The 25853-nt window shown below is 36.7% G+C and overlaps 1 protein-coding gene across 12 annotated transcripts in view; it reads left to right on the forward strand.

Annotated features, from left to right (window-relative positions):
• Positions 1-25853, forward strand: part of LOC764523 (protein 4.1) — an 88233-nt gene that overhangs the window by 18923 nt on the left and 43457 nt on the right. For all 12 annotated transcript variants that reach the window (XM_011676012.2, XM_011676031.2, XM_011675998.2 and 9 more), the window contains exons 4-5: positions 4069-4173; positions 5797-5839. In XM_011676012.2, coding sequence (XP_011674314.1) covers positions 4069-4173; positions 5797-5839 — 148 coding nt within the window. The remainder of the gene's footprint in view (positions 1-4068; positions 4174-5796; positions 5840-25853) is intronic.

The raw sequence follows: 25853 nt of genomic DNA on the forward strand, positions 1-25853 counted from the left end.
GTATGACTGAAATTCAATGTGATTTAGATTGTTCTTTCTTTTTTCCCCTGGGAAACCATCCAGGTCTTCTCACTACAATCCAGCCCAATTAGGCAAGGATTTCGCACCACACCTTTATCCATTGAAGGCTGTACAAATATTTTCCTTTCTCATCTATAATAGCTTTTTCTTTCTACCACTCCACAATGAATACATGTAGATACAACTCTCTACAAGAAAGACAGTTTCCACTGCTTTTTTTATTAAGGGAAAATAATTAGAACGTGTGGATTGCCCATGCCCGTGAAAATAATGATTTGGTTTATAGGGATTTGGTCATTTTGGTGATAGGAATAGCATTCATTTTGGCAAGATTAATTAGGGATGTAAACTAAATTTCACACAAAGGTATGACACATGTATCTGTTCAAGTTACTAATTACACATTTCATGATATTCTTATTACTACTTTATCTTTTCTGTTAAATGGCTCATTGAGCAAATTACTGTAAGCGCATTGCTTTTTTCTTCTTCTGTATTTGCAAGTAAGCTCAACTTGTAATGTTATTTGTAGCATTCTGTCAAAACATTACTTTCATGGCTTTGGAAGTTTGAATGTACAACTACATTGTAAATTGCGCCATCTTTCTAGTAGAACTATTCTGAGGCACATTATGAAGCTGAGAAAGTAAGAAAGGAGAAATAAGGAGAAAATACAAACGAGACTTCAGGATAATACATGATGTATCATACCGGCTATGTATAGAGCTGACTCGCGTACTAATGGCTTACATGTAAGCCAGATGCACCTGTGTATGTGCTACCTCAGGCTTGAGATATTTTGGGTACAGTATGTATTTGAGACTGAGGTACATGTACATGGGGATTAATGTATCTACCATCTGTATTGGTGAGATCAAAGAAAAGGCAGATGGCAGCTCGATCAAGAGTTAGAAGCTATAAGATATGAGTGGTATCTAGGCTGTAGAACATAGCGCTATCTTGGAGAGAAGCTTCTGCACAACTCACTAACTCCTTGGCTTCACACAGTTGTCTGCCGTACATGTTTGGTGTTAATGTATGTGCTGTGTACTACATGTAGTACATCGATGCTTGACCAAAACAACATTTTAACAAGTATGCACAATTGTTCTATTTCATCAGAGAACGCACTTGTTGACGTTGGATGTAACAACATATCATTGCTTGTAAAATTACTCAAAAAACTTCAACTTTATACTGGTGGCATTTTGTCATAGCGGTTAATGGGATCGCTCAACATTCAAAGGGGTAATTTCATAATTTAGGGACCCACCCGTGACACTTTTGGTGTCCCTGTCACATGTAAGGAACCCACACATATTTGTGGCTCTGAGTAAAGACTTAAATAGTGGAGTGAGATTGTAAAGTGATTTCCAAGCATAATATTGCATCCTCATACCTAGAATCACTTTACATCTCCACTATTTAAGTCTTTACTCAGAGCCATCAATATGTGTGGGTTCCTTATGTAACAGGGACACCAAAAATGTCAAAGAGTGGGTCACTAATTTATGGAATTACCCAAAACCGTATTACAGACTTGCTAGCTTGTCTCACAAACATGTACTGCCATGCAGTGTATCAATGTTACAAGGAATGGGAGATGTCGATCATGAGCACACTAAGTAATCATGCAGACATACTGAGAACTGGTAGCAGTCTACGCCAGGGCTTACTAACAATGTTAGTCTAACATACCTCACTGCGCTGACAAAAATAGGCATGATAATGATGGCAGAAGCCAGGATCCAAAATCTTAAAGGATCTTAAAGGATCCAAAAGAGCGCCAGGAAAAATTACTAGTACATGTCCCTAAAATTACCTGCATGCGAGAAATCTGGAATATTCTACAGAAGTTGAGAAAGGGCTCATTATGAGTCGATACTAAACAGTAGGAGGTAACAGTGCATAAGATGATCTCTGTCTACATGTAATCTATAGTAGATGTGGACCTTGTGTTTGTCAATAGACAAACAAAAAACAATACATACAGTTGTTCAAATTTTTCAAGAGCATTGCAATAAATACCCAGGGCTGTCGTTTAAAGCCGGTAACCGGTAAAACTTGCCGCCTATTCACTCGTTTCTTACCGGCTATAATTCCTATAATAAACCTTGCAAAAATCACAGAAAGTAGATCTAAATCAATGCTAATCCAAAATTTCCTTAATTTCGTCCAAGATATAATTAGTGCCGCACATACACGGCCGCAGTCGACGAAATCCCTTACGATCATGAACGCGACGTCGTCCGTACTTACCTAGACCTATCTATCTAATGTTACATCGCAGTTCTCCCCCCACAGCGCGGCGGCCAAGCCCGCCCGTCCCTACCCCATTGCGATCCCGATGTGCAGGCGAGAAGACGATGCACTGCACAAAATATATACACACTGATCATAACAAAATTGAAGCTAGCTCGCTGTAACCAAACTATCCGTTGCCGATTTGATATTTGAAGATCACGGAAACCGGGGCCTATACACGTGCGTGCAATGTCTAGAGACAACGTCCTTTAGATTCTGAGATGCGCAAATCGGCAACAGAGTTTTGAACTTGGCTGCTAGCTCGCATGATATATGCAGGCTCGCGCTCCGCGAATATTCAAAACTAACTATTCTTAAATGTATTCAATAATTTCAAGTAAAAAAAAAATAATTAAATGAGAATTCATATGGGGAGCCAAATAAAAGTCACAAGTAAAAAAAAAATCAAAATCTAGCCTCTGCTGCCCATTATTTAAATACTGTACATGTATTCAACAAATCATGATGTAGAAAGATTGAGTATGGTGCATCATCTGAGTTTAATTAAAAATTACAAAGTAATGGTACAAAGTGATAAATAATTATCAACTTAATAACTTTTCTTATGAGTTATGAATGTTCATGTAATATTAAACATGAACAATATGTGTGTTTATTACAATATATGTGTAATACAAGGTAGGAAAGATAACTACAAATTTTCTTCTTAGTTATGCACCAGATTGCACGATTTCAAGTGGAAAATCCCAAAAGGTCCCTACCGTGGGAGGGGGGACACCCCTCCCACATCCTCCCCCCCTCGGTCGCTTCGCTCCCTCGCAGTGATGGTACCTCCTATAAAATTCAAATTACCTCCTTCAAAAATAATTAACAAGACCTCTGAAATACCGGTAGATGTTTGTAAGTCATGTAGTGGTTGTCTCTTGTTATGTTTACTTCACTAGTCTCATCCAGGCCTATATGTATTTGTAATTGATATGTCCTCTCCAATATATTTTGAATGAATAGTGTCATGGAAATTATGTTTTCCTGAGGAGGGTTATTGGATTTGTGAATGAGGCGCAATGTAAGGCTGTGCACAACCGTGTAATTTACAAGCTAATACTCGAATATTTATTTTTTTAATTTTTTAATTTTTTTAAAAATTAAAATATTTTTATTTTTTTTACCTCGAGTTGCAGTTGAAGGTGCCGATTTACCAATAATAATAACAGTAAACAATGCTGTTTTTAAAACCACAGATGCCAGAATAATCAATTTTCCTCCGAGTCCAAACAAAAATCCGGACATTTGGTCCCAATTTCTGAGTGGTGAGTTTGACAGTGATTGAGCTGGGTGGCTGGCGCTCTCCCTGGCACGGGTGAGCGTCGGCCTGGACAGTGCCAGGTGACCGGGAGGGGAATTTATTTATTTATTTTGTTTTTTTTTGCGGCCGAATATTCAAGTACGAGAAATCGTACTTGAGTAGTTGTCAACAGTGCGAGTACTTGAGTATTCGACTACTTGTCCCAGCCCTAGCGCAATGTATGATTCTGGTATTCTGGTGCCATAGATAGAAACAGGGTCCAGATTCTCGAAACCGTCATAAGTCTAGATTCGTGGACATCCCGTAGAAAAACAGTGTTAATTCTATAACTCTTGTTTCCATGGAATTTCCAAGAAGTTAGACTTATGACGGCTTAGAGAAACTGGCCCCTGATTTTTATTTGCAATCGTTTAAGCTTTTATACCTTGAAAAGTATCATTAATTTTATGTTCCCTTCTTTTTTTCTTCTTTTATAGAAACGTGCCAAAGGGGAATCACTGGTAGACCTGATATGTGATCACATGGACATCGTTGAGAAAGATTACTTTGGCCTTACTTATAGAGACTCACAAGACTGCAGGGTAAGTAGAATTATAAAGAATTTAGAGGTTTACAAGATTTTAGGGTAAGTAGAATTACTTTGGCCTTTGTACTTATAGAGCCTCACAAGATTGTAGGGTAAGCAGAATTACTTTGGCCTTCGTACTTACAGAGACTCACAAGATTGTAGGGTAATTTATTTTACTCAAGTGACATCAAATAACTTATTAATAACAAGACAAGATGATATAAGACGGGACATATTGTTTGTCTGAAGACCTGAAGAGCGTTAACGCTGTGTTGAAATATACCAGCTAACGTCCTTCTGGCTCCAAACAGAGGATATCAAAATGATAATAGACTTATCACAAAGAACAGCCTTGAAGATGTAAAGGATTTTTTTGTGTAAAAACAGAGAGAGAAAGAAATGATAGAAAGACTACATGTACATGCTTAAAAACGTAATGAATTCCAAGCAGTCAATTAATCAAAATACAGTCATGTATAAAGGGAGAACTCCATGTGATTGCAATGCCAGTTGAGACAAATGCATGCAATTCTGTGCAATCCATGAAGGAAAAAGAAGAAGATACCTATCAGTGTATTGGAGAGAAGGATCAAGTAATTAATCAAAGGAGTATTCGGATTGACAGAAGGAAGGACAGATGATAAGAAGGAGGGATGGAGGATGAATTGATATGAAACCCGACTACAAGCCCACAACGACTTCTAATCATTGAGATGCAGTCTCGCAGTCTCAAAATGTCATGTCGATTTCTCCTCTCGAAAATTGAAGCTATCAGCATAATTCCAGTAACCCTGAGAGCTACAAATTGGCCATGACGGAAGTAGGAGCATTGCTTGTTAGGCCACTTCCTTAGGCTGTCAATCTGTTGATTTGCACCTAGAGGCTCACTGCAAAGTTATGCTTCTGGAAATGTCTTGCAGACTTGTGCAAGATCTATGAAACTTGGCGAGTGTTTAAAATGTATCCTTCAGATATCGTGTGAAAGATTTCACAGTCATAGGTTCTGTAACTTCTTTATATGATATGAAAATCTAGCGCTTTTTCCATTTTGCCGCAGAGGGAGCTATTCTCAAAATGCCAGAAACAATGATCTAAATGATCTTGAATTAGGTACCGATATTTTCAAGTCTAGAAAATAAAATATCTGGAATTCAGCATTCAAATTTGTTGTTTGGATAGCCAGTTTCCATTTTTTTCTTCATATCTTGTTGGATATGTCAGGAGATTGCTGGTACAGTAGTATTGATCTCAATCTCCATAGAGGTGTTGTAACGTATGGCTTTATATCCAGTGTGATATTAAATCTGAGTCATCAAATATTTATGCTTTTTACCCCCTCAGACACCCACTACAAATCCTTTATGTGTGATGAAAACTGGAGGTTTTTTTGACACGATCATGTGTACTTCTCGCCGCTCTTTTATTGCTTATTTTGGTTTCCTTGAAAGAAAAAAAAGGATGTTGAAAGAAAAATATTATGTAATTAATTTGTATTGTATAATTTTTTTCTTCAGATCGGTGTGAGGAGTATTTTTGCTGTTTAGATTCAGAAGTGCTTTTTCTTCATTACTATGAACAGATAACGTTTTTAACAATGCGATAAAGTATGTTTCTTTTTATTTGGTTTCTTTTCCAGAATTGGGTCGACCCTATAAAGGAATTGAAGAGGCAAATGAAGAGTAAGTACATGTACATTCTATGCCAACTGCCTAATCAATTAAGATTCAGTACTATTCATTTCATTCCTTATTGAATTCAGATGTGTACATGTATGCAGCAGGGGAAAAACTCACTTGAAATAATAATACAACAAATAATAAAAATATTTATAAAGCGCAACATATTCATCTCTAGAGATGCTCCAGGTGCATACAAATAATCCTGGAATTTTTTGAAAATCCTTGAATTTCTTGAAATCCTGGAATTTCATGTAACTTTTCCATTGGGATGTACATGTACATGCACATGTTTATAGAATCCATCATGTTTTCTCAAGAAAGGCGTGGCCTTTTTAGTGGATAAACTATTACGACAAGACAATTCTATGTTCCTCTGTGAAAGTATAGTAAAGCAAACACAGCTACTCCGATCTCGGCAGTTGCATGAATTACGATCCAGTCATCTTTCTGTGTTGGTAACAATTTCATGCGCACCCTTCTATTATTCCAAATATAGACTTGCATGTGAATTGTGCATATAATATGTATTGGTAGATCTATGCTGTAATATTATGCAGTGGTTGTCCATCGTAGTCAGTCATCCATATTAAATAGGCAGCGCCCTGAGTATGGTATGACTGTCGATGGTCCAGCGTCTCCGCTGATGCTTCACCTCGCCACTTATCCACCTCACTTCATATTGTAAGCTAGACTCCTTCAAGGGACTCCCACAATTTTCCTCCAAGGTTATGGCCACATAGCTACAGTAGCCTCCTTCAAGACACTTCTACAATTTCACTCCAAGGTTATGGCCACGCTGTCATGCCTTGTCATCAAACAGAATATAGATAAAAAATATTCTTTGATCTGTAAAATAGTCATAATAATAATATTCTGCTTTTATATAGAGCTTAATAATACATCTTGTCTCGAAGTGCTATACAGATAGTATCGGTATTGACCCCCCCAGGTTTATGGATATGGCGTCATGATTTATTATCAAACAAAACTACTTCATATGGTAAGCTAGCCTCCTTAAAGGCACTCCGACAATTCAACTCCAAGGTTATGTCCACACAGTCATGCCTTGTCATCGAACAAGATTCAAAATTCAAGATTTATTCATTCTATTCAATAAAAAACACATATGTACATTAAATATATTACAGGTGTAGAAAAGAAATATTAATGATACAAACATGAGAAGGTCACTTATCAACACATACAAAGGAAAATAAATCAAACAGAATATAGATTACAAATATTCTTTGATTAGTAAAATATTATTTCATTAGATTGGATTTTCCCCAAGGTTTATGGATATGGAGTCATGATTTATTGTCAAACAAAATGTCTTATTTTTGTTTAGCTCGATTGGAAAATGGTGGTTTTGAATTTAAGTCGTAGTTGGTTAAGGACGTGCAGTCATCCTTTTCAACATGCTAAATTATGAAGCAGAATAACTGCTCAATACTCTCCTTGAATTGGAAAGTAGTATTTCCAATTTAATCCCAAGGTTTATTGACATGTGAAATCATTATATATCATCAGGCAAGATACAGACCTTCAAAATGTTGCTTTGATATGACAAAGTAGTAATTGGATTATATATTTCATTGCCATGAAATCATGATATATTATACATACAAAATATTGACAAGCTTTGCTTTGGATTTTAAAGAGTTATTTAGACAAAGTAGTGATTGGATTAGATATTTGATTGACTTGAAGTCATGATATATTATCAATTAAAATATTGATGAACTCTGCTTTGAATTTCAAAGAGTATTTTAGATTGAAAGGATTTTTTTTTATACAATTGGGGGAAAGAAGAGGATTATTTATAGGGGAGGGTTAGACGAGAAATACTGGTAAGAATGGTGATGTATCACTCAGAATGCATTTTCCAAATGAAAAAGAGATAGAAAGGCTGGCAGGTGTAGCGGTAGATGTTCAAGTGCATCTGAGATGAGTCACACACACTTGACTATATTTGAATGCCAGTCAGTCCCATCATCCAGCTTCAAAGAGTGATACCGTCTCTCTCTAGAACATTGCATTCATTTCAAGAGACCTCTGTGTACTAGTGATGCTGTTATTACAAATCAACTTTTACTTTTATAATACTGTATAGAAATTTTCTCAGAGGACTTTGAAGGCTTTTTCTTATTTACTTTCACGTCGAGCTTTTAATATATATATGTATTTGTTTGTTTGTTGGGGGGGGGGGGTGGGGGTGTACAGGTCCCTTCTTTTATGTTGTAGAATAGCTGGTGGAATTATACTAGTAAGGGAAATGACCAATATCAGTATAGTATTGTAGTAAGTTCTGCTGCTGTTACAACTAGGTAAACATTTCTGATACTTCTGCTATTACATCTAATTTTTCATTTCTTCTGAATCTGAATCTTAAAATAACATGGCTCAACACTCCTGATGGGATAAAATGAGTCGGACTCAGTGTGTACGTGTACATAAAATAATAGAATAATACTGTTGGAAATGCTGTTGTACATGATCCTTGAATACATTAGGATCTTGAATTTAAGCTATGGATGGTGATGCAGAATTCCAGTCTTCAAGTGTTTTATTCTGTTATTAGTAGTTTTGCTATTATTACCACCATTGCTACATCCACTGTCTAATGGTAACAGAAGAAGAGCGAATACCATTCACCTCAAAACTATAAAAAAATCTTTGTAAAATTAAAACGAGCCCTCTATCAAAACATCGCAGGTATTTGTATGCGCTTCCAAATATAGATATTCAAGCCACCCACAGTCATACCAATCAAGAACTCATGATATATCTTTTCAATATCCACTTCTTTGGAATTTTCCTCCCCATGACAAGCTGGAAGAACCTCTCTCTAGGCCTGTTGTCATCAGCTCAAGATTGCCAAATAGCCCGCTATTTCTGATTTGGGAAAAAAGCCCGAAGCTACAAATCGCGTCTTCATCACCTCGAGACTCGAGCTTGAAACTTGAAACTCAAGCTCGAGGTATTTTACTCAGCTTTTGCGCATAGTGCGAGTCTTTGGGCTGGTGAAGACGCACAGGACAAATAGCGGGAAATTTTGCAATCTAGCCCAATATATCTTGGCATGATTATCTCGACCCAATATCCGGCTAATTGCAACTTCCGGCTGATGAGGATGCAAATCAACTGGATAATTTTCGATTGGGATAGTTAAAATAGCGGGATATTTGGCAATCTCGAGCTGATGAAGGCAGGCCTTCTGATATTGAGTTGTATCCTATGAGTATGAAGAGCATTGACAGTCATATGACCTTAGAAGGCAATCCTCCTTTCCATCAAGACCAACAGAATTTTATGAGATGAGAAAGATGGTATCGTCTATTTAGAGCCAAAAGGGCATTAACTCCACACAATAACAGAGCTAGCACCCTTATGGCTGCTAGGAGACGTTATGGTGATGTCGTCTCCTCCACAAATAAACTTGTATATCAACCATACATCATACCATACACATTTTTATGATGGCTGTCCGACCGACCGCAATGAAATGAAATGCTGGATTGTAATTCTTGGACTTTGGGTTTTGCTTGCAGCCTGAGAGGGTAGAAATAACAATCGATAGTCTGAATGCCAGGCCCCCTCGAAAGAGGATGCAAATGAAATTACCTTGAAGTCGAAGATTCACAGTCATGCAGTTAATGTACCCACATACAAAATTTAAGTTATACAGCGTTTTCCTATAGGCTGTAAAGGGTTTAAGAAAAATATTTTTTTGTTAAAGATAGTGATCATGAAGTTAGAATCTTAAATTTACAGAAAGAGCTCAGCTATAAAGTAGAAACAAGAATTTGGAAAGCAAGGTAAAGAGATATGAAACAGAGAGAGAGAGACAGAGAGACAGACAGACAACAAGATGGGTATATGTAGAGACAGACAGCAACCAACAAAGAGAGAGAGAGAGAGAGAGAGAGAGAGAGAGAGGGGGGGGGGGGGAAGAGCATCAAAGAGGATGAGAAAAACAGAGAGAGAGAGAGAGAGAGAGATGAATAGAACCCATCTTATCTTTTGACAGTGAGGGAGAGAGAAAGAGAAGAAATGACAGATTTACATAAATAGCGCCTTGAGCACTTCACAGACTGGATTTGGTGATAAATAAGTTAAATTTATTGTTATTGTTACAAAAAGGTGGATAACAACATTGATGAGGTTAGCATTAAAGGAAATGAAGCCAAAGAGGATCATATTAAACCACAAACACATCTTTGTAATTAATCTTTTCATTGCTGCTCGTTTGCCTCTGTGGAATATGAAGGTCATGTAGAGTCCTAGATATTAATTGCTCAGCAATTCAAGCATGAAATTACACCCGACTCACAAACCACCAACTAATCTCCTACCTAATTCCGAAGCATTATATTCATGTACGCAGTCTGGCAGTCTCTGTATGCATCAGCATTCCAGAGCTGCCAAGTCTCCCGGATCCTGCGGGAGACTCCCGGATTTTGACCCAATATCCCGTTTTCCCGACCCCATGCAAAAATCTCCCGGATTTCCAGATTTTAAGTTGTATTATTTTCATAAACGACTGTTTCACAAGACTAGCATGTTGAGTTCGTACGTACGTATACAAACACACGGCAATTCTGTAATATGAATTTTCCTGTTATCCAGTCGTCGAATATAAATTTACCGTGATATCGTACTTTATTTAACAGCGTAATAAATGAGAGTTACGCCGAACGACTGGCGGGCTAATCTAACAAACCATTGGGAACATGTGATAATGTGAGTGGTGTTTGTGTGATAGCAATTCGCCTGCTTGCTCTGCCGGGCGGCTTCCTCGCCGGCCCCCGTAGCGTCCCGGTACGTTGGTGCCGGTTTCCGATCGGTCGCGTCAGAGCAGCCAGAAGTTGCACTGATACAACAAGCAGACTTTGTCTGCTGCGATCGGCCCAAAAAACTGCACATTTCAACATCAGTTTTTGGATTGATTTGGGGACTTTTGCGATGTGATTTTTAAGTGGATTATCATTTGATACCAACATGGCAGTGTTACTGCAGAGTGGATTTTGAAGCCGACTTTTTTTTTCTGATCTCCTTTGCCGTTGGGAACGCATCGATATAACTTGCATCTTCCGAAGGCGCAAGTCAACTTTGTCCAAAACAAGGCTGTATTTTGCTCTCTGTTTGAGTATTAAAATATCATCCAGGACAATGTCGAAGTCGAAATATTATCAGAAATATAAAGATGACTACCACTTGGAATGGCCTTGTGTTGGGAAATCTACGAAAGGCGAATACTACGCATTTTGTACAGTTTGCGGCGCAGATATCTCCATCAAGAGTGGGGGAAGAAATGATGTATTTCGCCACATCACATCTGACAAACACAAGCAAACCGCGAAAGCAAGGGGCAATACAAAAGGAATACAGAGCTTTTTCAGGTTAGTATGAACAGTTCTTAGATTTGTAAAATCGAGAAATAGTCTACCCCTCTATACCATAGACCTGAGTTCATTTCGTCAGTAGTTGGGGACCTCATTAATCTCCCTAAAACTTAGACTTACTCATAAACACGTGTGCGGGACTTGAAGGGTGGATTTTCTCACGATTTTATGTTTTTATTTGAAATACTAATCTGCACGTTGACTGTTTTATGCCAGTATCATGAACTTTAATAGTTTGTTAGGTTACACACATTGCAAGACAATAGCATCATTTTTATGAATTGCTTCGATCCTTAGTTTTGAAAATTCGAATTTGACCGTTAAATCGTATTTAGCGCCCTCTCTCGGTAACAATGATGTTTTGTTAATTATCTGGCATATGCAAGGTTATTTAAAAGATTTGACCACAGAATGATAAAAAAGAATAAATTCTGAAATTTTCATCCAATTCTGTGCATGGGAAGGTGTTCTTTATCAAGGAAGAAGATTTTGGTTAATTATCGGGGATAACGATAATGAATATTTTGAGCACATTTTAGGTAATAGCTTTACTAATACTCATTTATTTTTCTCACAATATTTTGTGCAACATATGCTTGATACTATTTTTCATTTTATTCAGATTTTAAGACAAATTTCGGGGATAAAAATATTCGCTTTTACCAAAACTGTAGTTAACCTTTAAACTTTTAAAGAGAATATGTAAACTGCAATCTGATTTTTTTTTTCCTTTCAAAGTTTTTCTTAAATTTAATTTTATATCGTTTTTTTTCTTCAGGTCAGCAGCTGGTGATGACAGTGCAACCAAGGCCGAAGCTCTGTTTACAGGCTTTCTGGTAGAGCACAATTTACCAGTTGCTGCTTCAGATCACGCTGGCCCCATTTTCAAGAAAATGTTTCCCGACTCGAACATTGCTACCAAGTACGGTTCTGCAAGAACCAAAACTTCGTCAATGATCCATGCGATGAGCAAGAATACATCTGCCTTGATTGCTGAAGAGGCTCGGAATTCGGTTTTCAGCTTGGCGACTGATGGGTCAAATGACGGCGGCTCTGAACAGCTATATCCCGTGCTACTTAACTATTTTGATGAAACAAAAGAAAAAGTTGTTCAGGCATTGTTAAGCTTGCCTGCACTTACAGATGGTGCTTCAACAGGGGAAAACATATTCCAGCTTCTCAATAGAGAACTGTCAAAGGAAAAGATTCCATGGAGCAACTGCATATCCTTTGTTGCAGACAATGCATCCGTAATGCTAGGTAGACACAAGGGTGTAGCGGCCTTTATACAGAAGGAACATTCTGAATGTTATGTCGTAGGATGCCCATGCCACATGGCGCACAATACAGCTGAGAAAGCCTCTAAAGCGCTTCCAATAGCCATTGATGAACTACTCATTGACATTTACTACTATCTGGATAAGAGTAGTAAGCGCCAGAAAGCTTTAAAATCTCTACAGATTTTGTGTGATACTGGTGTTCGGAAGATTTTGAAGCATGGAGCAACTCGATGGTTCCCGCCAACAATGAAGTCGTTCGATGCTGCTCTCTCAGAAATCTCCCTGATTACCCAAATCAAATGTTGGCAGCTCTGGCATTCGCTGTGTACCAATTCCGAAACCCATACTGTACAAGTTGCTGTGGACATTTTTCCATTATGTAAATTATCCTGCATTATACGAAAGGGAGAAAGTAGGCCATTTATTCGGTGCTTAGCGTATGTATAGAATGTAGCTATTAGCGCCAGACAATCATCAATCTCTCTGCTATTAGCATCTGAATATAGTAGACCCACAATTCCCTCATGCACATTATGCATACCGGTATATCTTTGAAAGCAGCATCTTTGTCAGGTCGCATAAATAATACCCAAGCTTTGCCTGATGTGCATTTAATAAGTCAAGATGTTTTTAATTTTTATGGAATGAATAATTGCACATTTTTTGCAATTGTAGGCATATATGCATATTTATGATCTACCTTGAATTGGAAACAAGAGGGAATATCCCTGTTGATTTACATGGTTAGTGGGTTACTTTTGTCACCCCAGACATACAATTAACTCTGCACTGTGGCACTTTTTAATGTGGGAAGGTTTTATTAACAACAAAAAACAACATATAACATGAAAACAATTTTTCTTTTCAGCCTGCGCTGTCAGACTAAGTTGGATCCTTTTACAATTCTTTACTCTGGCATAGTTTTTTTATCCTGGGTCTGAAATGTCTCTTCCTCCAAACCTGCCATTCCAAATATGTGGCATGACATTCACTGGGAAAAACTGTGAGCTATCTCTGTGAATTCTATCTACTTTACAAATGGGAAACTTGAAATCTTGTCCAAGATTGTTATTTGCTATAGTATTGAATGATATTACATATAAATTGGTAAACTGGTTTATTGATTCAAATCAATAGCAACTTTTGATCAATCACAACTCTGTTCTAAAATACAGGAGCTTAATTAATAGATTCGCGATAGATAGTTGATTTTTCGATCGATGCGGGGCAGTTACAACTTTATATAAGACAGGGTCCTGATTTAATTTCATTGACCTCAATTCATGCAAGGTGAAGATATGATCATTCATAAGCCAGTCTGAAGTACAAACCCTGCTTGCCATCTGCAGAAAGCTACAGACACAAAAACACTTCATTTTGCTTTTCTTTGCATTGTTTTTGTGTGAAGAACATATAAGTCATGTAACATGCCATTTTCGAGAAATGACAGGCATTCTTACAGTTGACACATTCTTTTTTTTTAAATCTCACACAGCGCAACAGTAAAGAAATGCAGTTTCAAATAAATGTTTTAAGGGGTCACACAGGACTTTTAAATGTAATAAGGATTTAGTAATGACATTCTACCAGAACAGTGCGATATATGGTGGGAAAGAGTGCAATATTCCCTTGCCCTGAGAGAAAGGCGTGTTCACATAATACCGGCAGTTAAGTCAGTTAACCACCGGCTCTGTTTGTTTTTAAAAGTGTACTTTATAAACGTACCACTCTTCATGTTTTTGTATTTTATAACACACATATAAATGAGTATGTGTAGAACTATTGTTGCATAGAGTATATTTCATATCCACTTGCCAATCATTCAGTACCTTCTCCGAAAGAAACATGGCGATTTACTGCAGCATATGTGAACGAGCTTTCAAGTGAGTGGGTGGGGTCAAAGAAACATTGTGACACCTCAAAATATTGCTGCAAATGTTATTAGTACAAATTTCTCACGTGGCAAATTCAATAACATTTCTCACAGCCTGACGTGTGAAGGGAATTTAACCTAGATTTGAAGTGAAAGAAATAGCTGTGGACTTTGGTAAAGAGTTTACTTGGTATACATACACGGACAAACATGATAACCTTGTAAAGAGGACGAAAATCTATAGTCTGGACTCTGAACCATTCTCTTTTTATACATCCTGATTCCTTTGAAGAACAGAGGGTATTCGAAAACTAGAAAACTCTTCTGGATATCATGTTTTGCTTTTCAAGAAAGAAAAATTTTGGTCTGTATAATGGCCTAAAAATTGAACTTGAAGCTTTTGAGACAGCAATTTTATACCGTCTGACCAGCAAAAGGCATTGTTGATTGAGTTCTACCAACCTATCTCATTTTGCCATGAGAGTTGTCATACCAGAAGGTTATAGAACTAAAATGAGTTTCCAGAGAGCTACAGGCTGTCATCACCTTTGAATTAACCAGCGGATTTATAATATTTATTAATATCATACATGTAGACTGCAATGTGCCTTTTGTATACTGTACATTACCTTTTTAATTTAACTGGCCTGTGAAATTTTGAATGATAAGCATTTCTATTGAGGACTTTATGGTCATACTTACAACCTGTTCTAGGCTAAATATTATAGCATTTGAGACCTTCTTTTTAGAGTGAGTTTAGCCCAATGTTGTCATTTGCTAAGTTTTAGGTCTACCAACCAGTCTTTATTCTGTCAAGAGAGTTGTCTGCGATACCTGAAGACCAGACCCAAAATGAGTTGTCAGGCAGGTGTTCTCACCACCTCTCTAATCCAGCTTATATAGACCCGTTAATAGTAATACTAATACCATAAGCTACCTTACAGATTTAGAAGGCGAATTAAAATGAGAAAAGTGACTTATTTTGAATAAAGAATCGTTTTTCAATCCCATGTCCAGTTTATTCCTGCTAAATCTTAAAGAGTATGCGATTCCTGCATTTTATAAGTCTAGCATAATTTTGATAGACCCTGAGTTTTAGTTCTAGCAAACAGTATCATTTTGCGGAGAGATTGATCGTACTGGGAGCTTTGACCTAAAATGAGTTTCCAGACAGGTGCTTTCAGTACCCGTCTAATCCAGCTGATTTATAGACCTGTTAACACCCAATCCTTCCAGTTAATAGAGTGATAATACACCAGCCCAATCCAATAGCTTACAGGTGACAACTCGCTATTGTATGGCTGAACTTGGGCTGAACAGTATAATGCTAGTTTTGGAGGTGCTGTGATCTATATTGATATGTCAACGGACTGTGGATCCAATGGTTTGCGGTTTGAGTCCTTCAGCTATAATAGTGTCATTTGGCAAGACTTTAATCTATATATGGCAGGAATTAATTACTTGAAAAGCTAGAGTGCCATAATGGCAGCTAAAGCTGGGGTAATAATTGAGGAGCACCATGGCAGGAGTGTCGTGTCTGACAGACATGAGCACTGTTCATGAACATACTATCATTAGTAGTATACAGGTTTGTCAAAGTTTTGTTAAACCAATTCACTGTCTGAAAGAAATACAGGAGCAATCTTTGGTTCAAATGTATGCCCACAGACATGGACCGAAAAGAAACTATAGCTTGAAGTTCAAGCTAAGTTTCTTTTCAATGAAGGTTCAATATTATTAGATACTACGAGTTTTTTGTAATTCATTTTTGGAGGTATTGGATTAAAAATTAAAACAAACTAGAATTGAAATGGAGTTGGTTAAAAGAGAACGTTTAAAAATGGAAGAAGTAATAAATCAGCGTGAACACAGATATAGTGGCCTATATTTTATACTAGAGGTACATGTAGCTACAAAGTGAAGTATATAGGTGGTCGATAAGCTAGGTATTCAATGACCAGCCAGTCCAATAATAACCTTGATGCCTTTAATAAAGTATGACTCTCTTCCTTTGAGAATTCATATTGGTATAGAAGAAGACGTGAATGCCTTTACCAGATTGCAGCTCTCTATAGAATCCTGGCATGATGTAGGTCTAAGGGTGTTAGTCTCTGAATCTTTCATGACTCGCAAGACACCCAAAGGCATAACCAGTTTGGATTGCTCTAGAATTGGATTTATCATTCTGATGTAAGCTCATTAGGTGTGTTTCCATTAGGATGGGAAAGTTTCCATTAGGCTGGACAAGTTTCCATTAGGCTGAACAAGTCTCCATTAGGCGGAATAGCCTTGAGCTTGAGATGTTCGACCGATCATCAGCCTGTTCTTCTTGAGAAAATGAAAAGTGAAGTTTCCATTAGCCTTTCTCTTGGGATCCCTACTCACTCAAGGAATAGACAGGTTAACTAACATGTTCAATTTGTATGCAAAGTTTTTAAGCAAAGGCTGTTCTTGACAACCTGAACGCTTGCTCGATGCTTGTCCGACATTGCAACATGTAATGTATGCGGACTGGATTCCAAGTGTTGCAGTTCATTAATAGCAGGTTAATGGAATAAATCGTCACTACATGTAGGTCCCCAGGAAAGAAACATCTATAAATTTGAATATGTGTTAGGTCTATTGGCTCAAGCTAGGTGTACAAAGTACTTTTTAAGCACTTAGCCAGTATTAAAAACATTGTGCAGGTGTGCATCTACACCGCAAATGATCACGCAAAATGGCCAAATCATTAGAGTGTTGTCTCATGAACAAGCTTTAGTATGCTTGTGGTGATGGGCATACAATATGGCTTGAACTAGTATCCAGTCCAATTTACAACTGGCAATTTGCATCGTTACCACAAATTAACTCAAGCTAGTGGTGATCAGGCCAATATCCAAGGATCAGAATTAACAAGCTACATATCTAGGAAAAGTAGGCTAATAAGAACTGGTCTTTTGTGCTAACAAAGTCAAATTGGCACTCCCCTCTTCATACTCGTATTGCCTCAGGGTTGCACTTGGAATACACAATACAAGGAAGGGTATAAAAAGTGCAAAATAGGTGATCATTATTTAGTCAGTTCTCAAAGAGTTCTAAAGCGGTAAGGCTCTAAAGAAGTTGAAATATAGGTGAAGTCATGTCAAAACAGCGATTATGTCTAGGATGTTACAAAGGAATAATTCCATGCTCCCGTAGAATTGTTGAACTTATAATTTCTTGCCATTTGTGTAATATTCACAGGGAGCTGCAGATTCTATACTGCTATTCACATTTCACAGGGTGCTTATGCAGTGCCCATAGAAGAGGCATTTTATGTAAAGTTGTTTCTCTTCATCCAGGGGAAGTAAATGCAAAGCTGATGGGAGCTTCTTTCTAGAATTATTTGGACTAGACGAACTGTAAATCACACATGCATACATGGAAATAACAACCCAGCTACAATAAATAATAATAATAAATAATAATGGGTTCTTGTATAGCGCTCATGTCGTTCAGATTTGACCCTCCTGGCACTCCCGATTATCACCCTGGTTCTTTATGACTTACACATAACTATAGAGATTGATTGAATGTGTAATTGTCTTTAAGAAGTTTCCTTTCAGTAGTAGGTAAGGAAAAAGCCATGTTTCAGACACTTCATGTTTGGGGAAGGCAACATTGACCAAGGTCAAAAAGTCGGAACACCAAGTGAAAAATACTAATTTATAATGTGACATTTGCATGCGAAATTCTTTCATAGCTTTGATCAGTCAGGAAAACCTAGAATTAAAAGACAGGAAGAGGGAACTTGACATTAAATACTTCCTTTTTATATATTATTATAGATTGAATGTGGGTGTGTGAAAGGATTGGTGAATGGAAGTCAACCTCAATGATAAATTACAAAAACAGTTGGGATGATCGAATGAAGCTTTTGATTTGATAAGAAGTGGGAAGTTTAGAAATATGAGCAAAAGAGAAAGTGAGAAAAAAGTATGGGTCGATATCATAAATGTAGCCTTTAATAGTCCTTACCAAGTTTTTAAAGTTTTAATTATGTGAAAAATTGATTTGTCCGATGTATATTTCTTGAGAATGTGACATACATGTATGTTGTCACATGAAAGCTTTCATTTGAAAATATTATAACAAAGACCCTAATTTAACCAGTTCACCTGTGATTCTTGTGTCACAGAAAACATCAAATTACAAGGGGTATGGATAATTTAGTTGTTTAATTAACTGTAGATACTAGCTAGTAGATACAGGCCTTTATACATGTATAGGACCTAGGTGTTTGACTTCAAGCATGATGCGTGTTCATCAAACAGATGATTCACTGTTTCAATACATTGTCACAATGAATTAAGGACCTACATGTATTAGGATAGGATGTATTACAATGAGATCAAAATTAGTGAACAAACATGTTTAGTTTTAATCTCTGTCTCACTCTCGGGCTAAGATGACCATCAAGAATACTCACTCCATTACAATGTATATTTAGTCATAGGTTATGTTTGCACAGGCCTTTGCTAAACTGGGAGTGATTAGATTCTTTTAAATCATGTTTTGCTTGACATTAGCCTTGATTCCATATACTGGGAGCTGTGCAAAAATGCATTTTTGTATTTCAGAGAAACGCTTTTCGTGTTGTTATTGACTTTTTTTATTTAAAAAAAGGAAAATACTAGCTTTCTATATAGCAAACACTATGTTTTTCTCTATTTGCCCCAGTTTTGTAGACCTCGCTTGAGCTAAATTGTTTTCGTTCCCATTTATTTTTTTTACAAGCTGGGAGTGAGATATGATTAGAATTTTACGTGATGGAATCAGAGTATGGATGCCTGATGTCAAATCTGTCCTAGAATGAACTTGTAGAGTCTATCTTGAGATCACTGACATGACTGAAGAGATGTAAGTGATACTATAAAAGGTTATCCCATTCATGCAAACAACCCATTTTAGTATTAAAGTATGCATCAAGGTATGAGAGAGAACGTGAAAAGCATAGTGGACATTGTTCCTAGCTAAGTGTTTTAGGAAGTTAAGTGTTTGCTTTGAGTGGGTAGTTAATAAGATGATATGATTACAATAAAATGTTAACGGGATATAGGCTATCGAGAGAATTATCCAGTCAACTTGACTGGCAATTAAGAATATATAACCAAAACCACTATGTAAAACAAAGAATAGAAGTGGGCCTCTTTTTAATTGTTAATTATAGGAAGCAACATTGTATTAGCTCTATTAAGAGGTCGATGGATATGTCTCTCCTGAGTGATATAAATTCAGTATTGTATTTCATCATTAAGAGAATTATCCACTCAGCTTGACCGGTAATTAAGAATATATAACCAAAACCACTATGTGAAACAAAGAATAGAAGTGGGCCTCTTTTAATTTGTTAAGTATGGGAAGCAACACTATATTATTGGAAGCTCTTCTTCTCATCTCTGAAGAGGTCTGTTCGGTCAATTGATACGTCTCTCCTTAGTGATATAAAGTCAATATTGTATTACATACAAATTGTTCTCAATTATTTTTGTCAAGAGCTTTAAGCCATCTTGTAAAATCAAATATGGGAATTTTACATCTTTATTAGCAACCTAAAACCTTTAAGGGTACTTTTGACATGATTAGATCTTATTACATGTAAATGTAGTGGAACTTTCATACTCTAAGTTTCTGGATATCCCTCGCTTCAAGCTAAAGTTCAAGTACGCATTCATATTTGGTCCATTTTTCCTCATTGATTCTCCCAATATGAAACAATGTACGACAGAGTGTCCTACAATGCCAAGTTCACTCATCTCTCCCTCCTGTCAAGTTACCCCCTACAGCCATTTGTATTGACCCCGTGACCTTTTGACATGACCTTTATGTAGCTGATGGCTAGAAGATGATGTTGCTTGTAAGATGGAGGCCTGGGAAAGTACCTGTTTCCCACCGCTCTCAAACTCATCAATCTTCTCCATTTAAAGGGGATCTACACTTCAGTTCCAATCTTGAAATTATATTTTCAAGAGAGACTGTCTAAAATTTTCACCTTGTGTAGTTAATTTTACCTTAGAAGGGCTGTTTGATAAATCTGTGAACAGAATTACAAAAAACTGAGTATCATTTTGTAAAATGATAAACATATTTGCAGATGGGCATATACACTGTACACTGTTTATATTCAGTATATTACAAATATTTCATCAAAATAATCTAGTGAAATGGGATTTTACCTTTAATATATCGTACACATTAACACTCTTTTATTGTTCAGTGTTTCACTTTGTTTATCATAAGAAGAATCAATCGAGCTCCTCTTTTTTAAATTCTCAAAATTCTCCCTTCCCCTCCTTATTTTTTCAATGTTTCTCTATCTAGTGTATTTCAATGTTCTGCTCTTGTTAATGACCAAGCATACCTGGAAATATAGATGTGTTCCCATTGGGACGAAGCGATTCTTTTTAAAATTTAAGATTAGACGATGCTGTAAGGAACCATATTCTTAGATGGCTCAAATTACTTCAGAAGTCAGTCTTCCCTTTTAAGCCTCTATTTCACAAAAAAAACCTCTTTACCATGCACCTGCCCATGGCTAGAACATGAAGGACTTAAATTCAGAAGTCATTATTCATTCATGTATTGAGGTCAAGTCCTCTCATTCTATACTCCAAGCCTGTTCCATGCTTGGCCATCAGAAGCTGTGATTTACCCCTTCACATAAATGATCATTTACAGTGCAGTGAAGGCACAGTGGATGAAAATGTATGAAAATGTCTTGAATTTGAAGTGGTCGAGATGATTGTATTTTTATCAGTAAGTGTCTGAGTCACAATATGGATCTGCATAATTGTACTATTCCAGGGGATACATCCTTTCCTCTCAGAATTTTGAGCATATCTTTTTAATCTAATTTTTCAAGAATATTACAGTCTCCAGTCCCCTTCATTAGTTTTCATCTTTCTTTTTGTATCTTTTTATCTGTTTCTTTCTTCGATCGCTGCTATACAAACCCATTTTTTGTAGACCTGACTTCTATTACCCCCAAATTGAGCGCAGTTCAATGTTTAAATTGTAGAAGAGTTCTTCCTTTGATAAAACACTGTCACTTCCATCACACTGCATCTTGCACACAAGTAGCACTAGCTTTCATCCATTGTATTGTCCTTGATTAGATTTTCGGTGTGAATGGGTCCAGGCGATTGTTATAAGAAGGATTTAAACGAGATGAAGACCTCTCACACTGGTCTCATAAACGTAGCACTTAACTTTAACCCTTTGGTTGTGCCGTGTTAGATTTCAGTGGTGAGTTGGTCCAAAAGATTGTTATGAGAAGGATTTAGACTAGATGAAGACCTCTCACACTGTAAATCTCTCCCATCCATCTTCATAAAACCTGTCCTCATCGGCTCGAGTTGGCCAAATAGCCCGCTATTTCTGATTCGAGAAATTAGCCTGAAGTTACATTCACGTCTTCATCAGTTGAACTCAAAATTTGCTCAGTGTTCGCGCCATAGTGCAAGTCTTCAGGCTGGTGAAGACGGAAAGGACAAATATCGACATTATATGGCATTGTATTATACAATGTACAGACAAATAAAGAATTGATTAATTATTGTATAGTTTAACAGTTTTCATCCAACTATACAGGATTCTTGGTAGTCTGAATGGGGCTAGTAGCAGGTTGATAAGAGATTCATGCTTTATGCATGAGCAAGGCAAGGTTAAGCTTCCATATGACATGGTAATCAGGCGAAACCATGACAAAAAAGTTATGAATATCATTATCAGCTCCATCTAAATATGGTGATGGTGGAAGGCTCTTAATTTTCTCTATCTGGTGGTCGAGGTGCCCTTGAACAAACCATAGCCACATGAAATTAATTATTGGTTTCTCTACCACTTTTTCTTGCCTTCTGCCTCCCGACTCTTCGTTTCGTTATTTGATATTTTGTTATGATATGAAAAAGATAAATACTGGTACTTATTTTTGACAATCTAGAGAATGAGCAACCCAAAATTGTTATATGATGGATTTTAAATTTGTTTTGACTAATTTGGAGCTCTGTAGTGAAGCGCCATGTGAAAGTCCTATCTAGAATATTTGTGCTGAAATTGACCCAATAGCATTATGTGCGAGAAAAATATTAACTACGGTATCAATGACATGGAACCTTCTCTTGGTTTTCAAAATCTGAACAAGAAACTAGGAATAATTCTACTTGGCCTGTAACATTTATAAACACTACTGTGCGAATTCATACAGCAAAGATGATCTTCATAGTAAACTGTAGGACACAGGTTGCTGCTACAAGGACCTGCTCCATGCGTGTAATCTGATAATACAAGCATTAATACAAGCATTAACAAGAATTGGGTCAATTCTTTTAGATATTAATCTTTGCGACTTTTGTTGTTGTTGATTGATTTGAAAGAAATACTTTGTTTTCCATTAAAATTTACAGGGAAGATACTGTTTCATTGTCCTCTATAAACTTTGTCATCAATATGATCTTCATAAAAAAAACTGGGATATAGGTTGCAGCTGGACCTCTATGCCTATTTGATAGTACAGGCAATGAAAATAATATGGTCATTCTATTGGAAATTAACCTTTTACGACCATATTCCTTTGAAATGTTTGAATGATTGAAAAAAGCATTTTTTTATTTTTTAGTTACAGGAGAGATACTGTTTTATTAGCCTACAATAATTCTTTACAACTTTTCTTTTAATTTATTTGAAAAAAATATTTTGTTTGTCAGTTACAGGGAAGATAATGTTTCATTACCCTCTATATCTTCTAACAATGGCACAGCAATTAGCTTTTTGAGGGAACTGGGATAGATTTCAATATCACTATAAAATCCAGCTTTATTTCCACACACAATGGGATGAAGCAAATAACAATAGATTTATGGGAGTTATACAGGTTATACAAACATTCCCTGATTTGTTAATTCATATTGTCAAATAGGATTGCGTGTGTAAAAGCAAACGTATTATACTTTGTTCATCTTTGCATGGGTTGTCCTGGAAGTGGTATGGATTTATATTAGATCAATATAAACATCATCATAATCTCACACAGGATGCTTATGCTGTGAGCAATGTTTAGGAAGAATTACAAAGAATGGAACAATGTCATTGTTGAAATCCGATTGTTTCCAGCTGCAACATTTTCAGAATTTTTTAAATGTAGAGGCAAGAGTTCTGATTACACACAGAACAGATTATATTCATATGTAGCAATTACACAGCAATATAACAAATATTCTGTAGGGTATTATTTGCAATTTAGTTTGGGAGTTTGGCAAGGAGTTTTAGGATACTCCTTGCCAAGGTAATAGTGTGGTACGGTATGTCACTGAAACAGCTCCCATAGGATTTTTGTGCCAAAGTTGATTTTTTTTTCATTTTTGGATTAATATGGGTCCAAGCTATCATAAATTGATGGGGTTCAAATTTTCCAGGAGACACCAAATTTCCCTATTGCTCGTTATATAGCCATTTTGGCGCCCAATATGGACCCCCGTGGAAATGAAGGAGGGGTCTGAAAATTTGAACCCCAACTTTTTTGGCTAATTGGGACCCTTTTGAAGCCAAAACAGCAACAAAAAAAAGAAGAAGAAAAAAAAAAAATCAACTTTGGCACAAAAATCCTACAGGATTACATACCGCATGTATACATGTATAGATAAGAGAACAGACAATTACTCTCACATTTACTGCACATTGATGCATTAGTAACAACATTTCTACAATAACCTGGCTCAAATTAATAGACCTGAATGTTGCATTTTGCTTTTTTTTTAAATCATTGAAATCTGTAAAATTATATTTTGTATGTTTTTGGGAGTAACAAGAGATGTGTGAAAGTGCAATTATTTTGTCATGGACACGTCTTCTGGCTCCCAATAATTACATTGTTCTAGGTGCTGCTCAGCTAATGAACATCTGAATAAACCATTGCATGTATGTATGATTCATACTCACATTATAATCGCGTTTCATACTAGGTATCAAAACAAGAGACCCTTTCACACATCTGTGGAAATATTGTGATGTTTATCAGAGTGTTTTTTTTTCACTGTAGCATTAAATTGACGTATGTGTACTGTGTAGCCATGTTTCTGTACTCAACAGATGGTATTACTATAGATGAATGAAGGACACATTGTCTTGGTGTGGGAGGGGATGGGGGGGGGGGGTGCTCCTTAGTTCTAAAATTGATTAGGGTTAGGACTGGGATTACTCTTGCAAACCATGTAGGTTTCTTGCTGCTACTTAATAGCAAATAAAACATTGATGAGAATTTGTCATATCATAAATTTTTTACAGAATTTAGGATGTTCCACCCAATACCATGTAAATCTACTTTCATTTTCGTTTTCTTTTTTATGTAAAAGGAATAACATCTTTTTGAAAATAATGGATTTATGTGGATGGAGCTACTTTTGGGAATCTTAGCGTGAAGCATGTATACCTAGTCTGAAGCAAGGAAATAGTTGATCATCTCACGCTGTGTTTGAAATTCAATCAGATTAATTCAGGAAATCTGAAGGATATTCACAATTTTCACATTATTGCTAGTTGAAGTGGTTCCAGGACTCTAATGTTACATGTGGTCTATTTTTAAAGACATGTACCTCCTTCCTGGACCAGTATGAACCCTTTCATTGATGTAAGTAGTTCAAATACCGCAATTTTATTATTGAATTTAATGACTTTGGACTAAATGGAGCGGTTTTTTCTTGGGGGGGGGGGGCAGTGTGTACATATGTGACACAGACACTGTTAATATTGTTCATTTTTACTAATTTCAGTGACAGCAACTTTCAAGGAAACTTTTATTTTTAAATTGGATGTTAAGAAATGTTGCCATGGTAGTTAATATTGATGGCAAAATTACCATCAATGGTAAGTTTTATGGAACAGGGCTCTTGTATTGGCGGCAAATACATTGACAAAGGTACATGAACTGAATTTAGAGAGAGAAGGAGAGGAAGAGAGGAAGAGATAGAGAGAGAGAGAGAGAAAGAAGGGAGGGAGAGAGAGAGAGAGAGAGAAGGAGAGAGAGAGAGAGAGAAAGAGACAGAGACACGTAGAGGAAGATAGAGACAAAGACAGAGAGAGAGAGACAGAGAGTAAGATATATATATATATATGTATATAGAGAGAGAGAGAGAGAGAGAGAGAGAGAGACAGAGAGAGAGACAGAAAGAGGACGATAGAGACAGAGAGAGTAAGATAGAGACAGAGAGATGGGTTTAATTATGATTATGAAGTGACAGTTGATATAGAGGGGAAGCCATCATGGTCAAAAGAAGGAAAGAAGCATTAATACATGTCCTGAAATAATAAAAAAAAGTCTCCTATGAATTGCTCATCATGCATACATGTACTTTATGGTGACTTCTCTTCAACTCTTAACACATGTGACAGTCTATAACTAGTATCAAAGAAAAGACATTTATGCATATTTTTCCAACATT

Source organism: Strongylocentrotus purpuratus, unplaced genomic scaffold (genome assembly GCF_000002235.5).
Source record: "Strongylocentrotus purpuratus isolate Spur 01 unplaced genomic scaffold, Spur_5.0 spur5_scaffold_13, whole genome shotgun sequence".
Taxonomy (NCBI): Eukaryota; Metazoa; Echinodermata; class Echinoidea; order Camarodonta; family Strongylocentrotidae; genus Strongylocentrotus; species Strongylocentrotus purpuratus.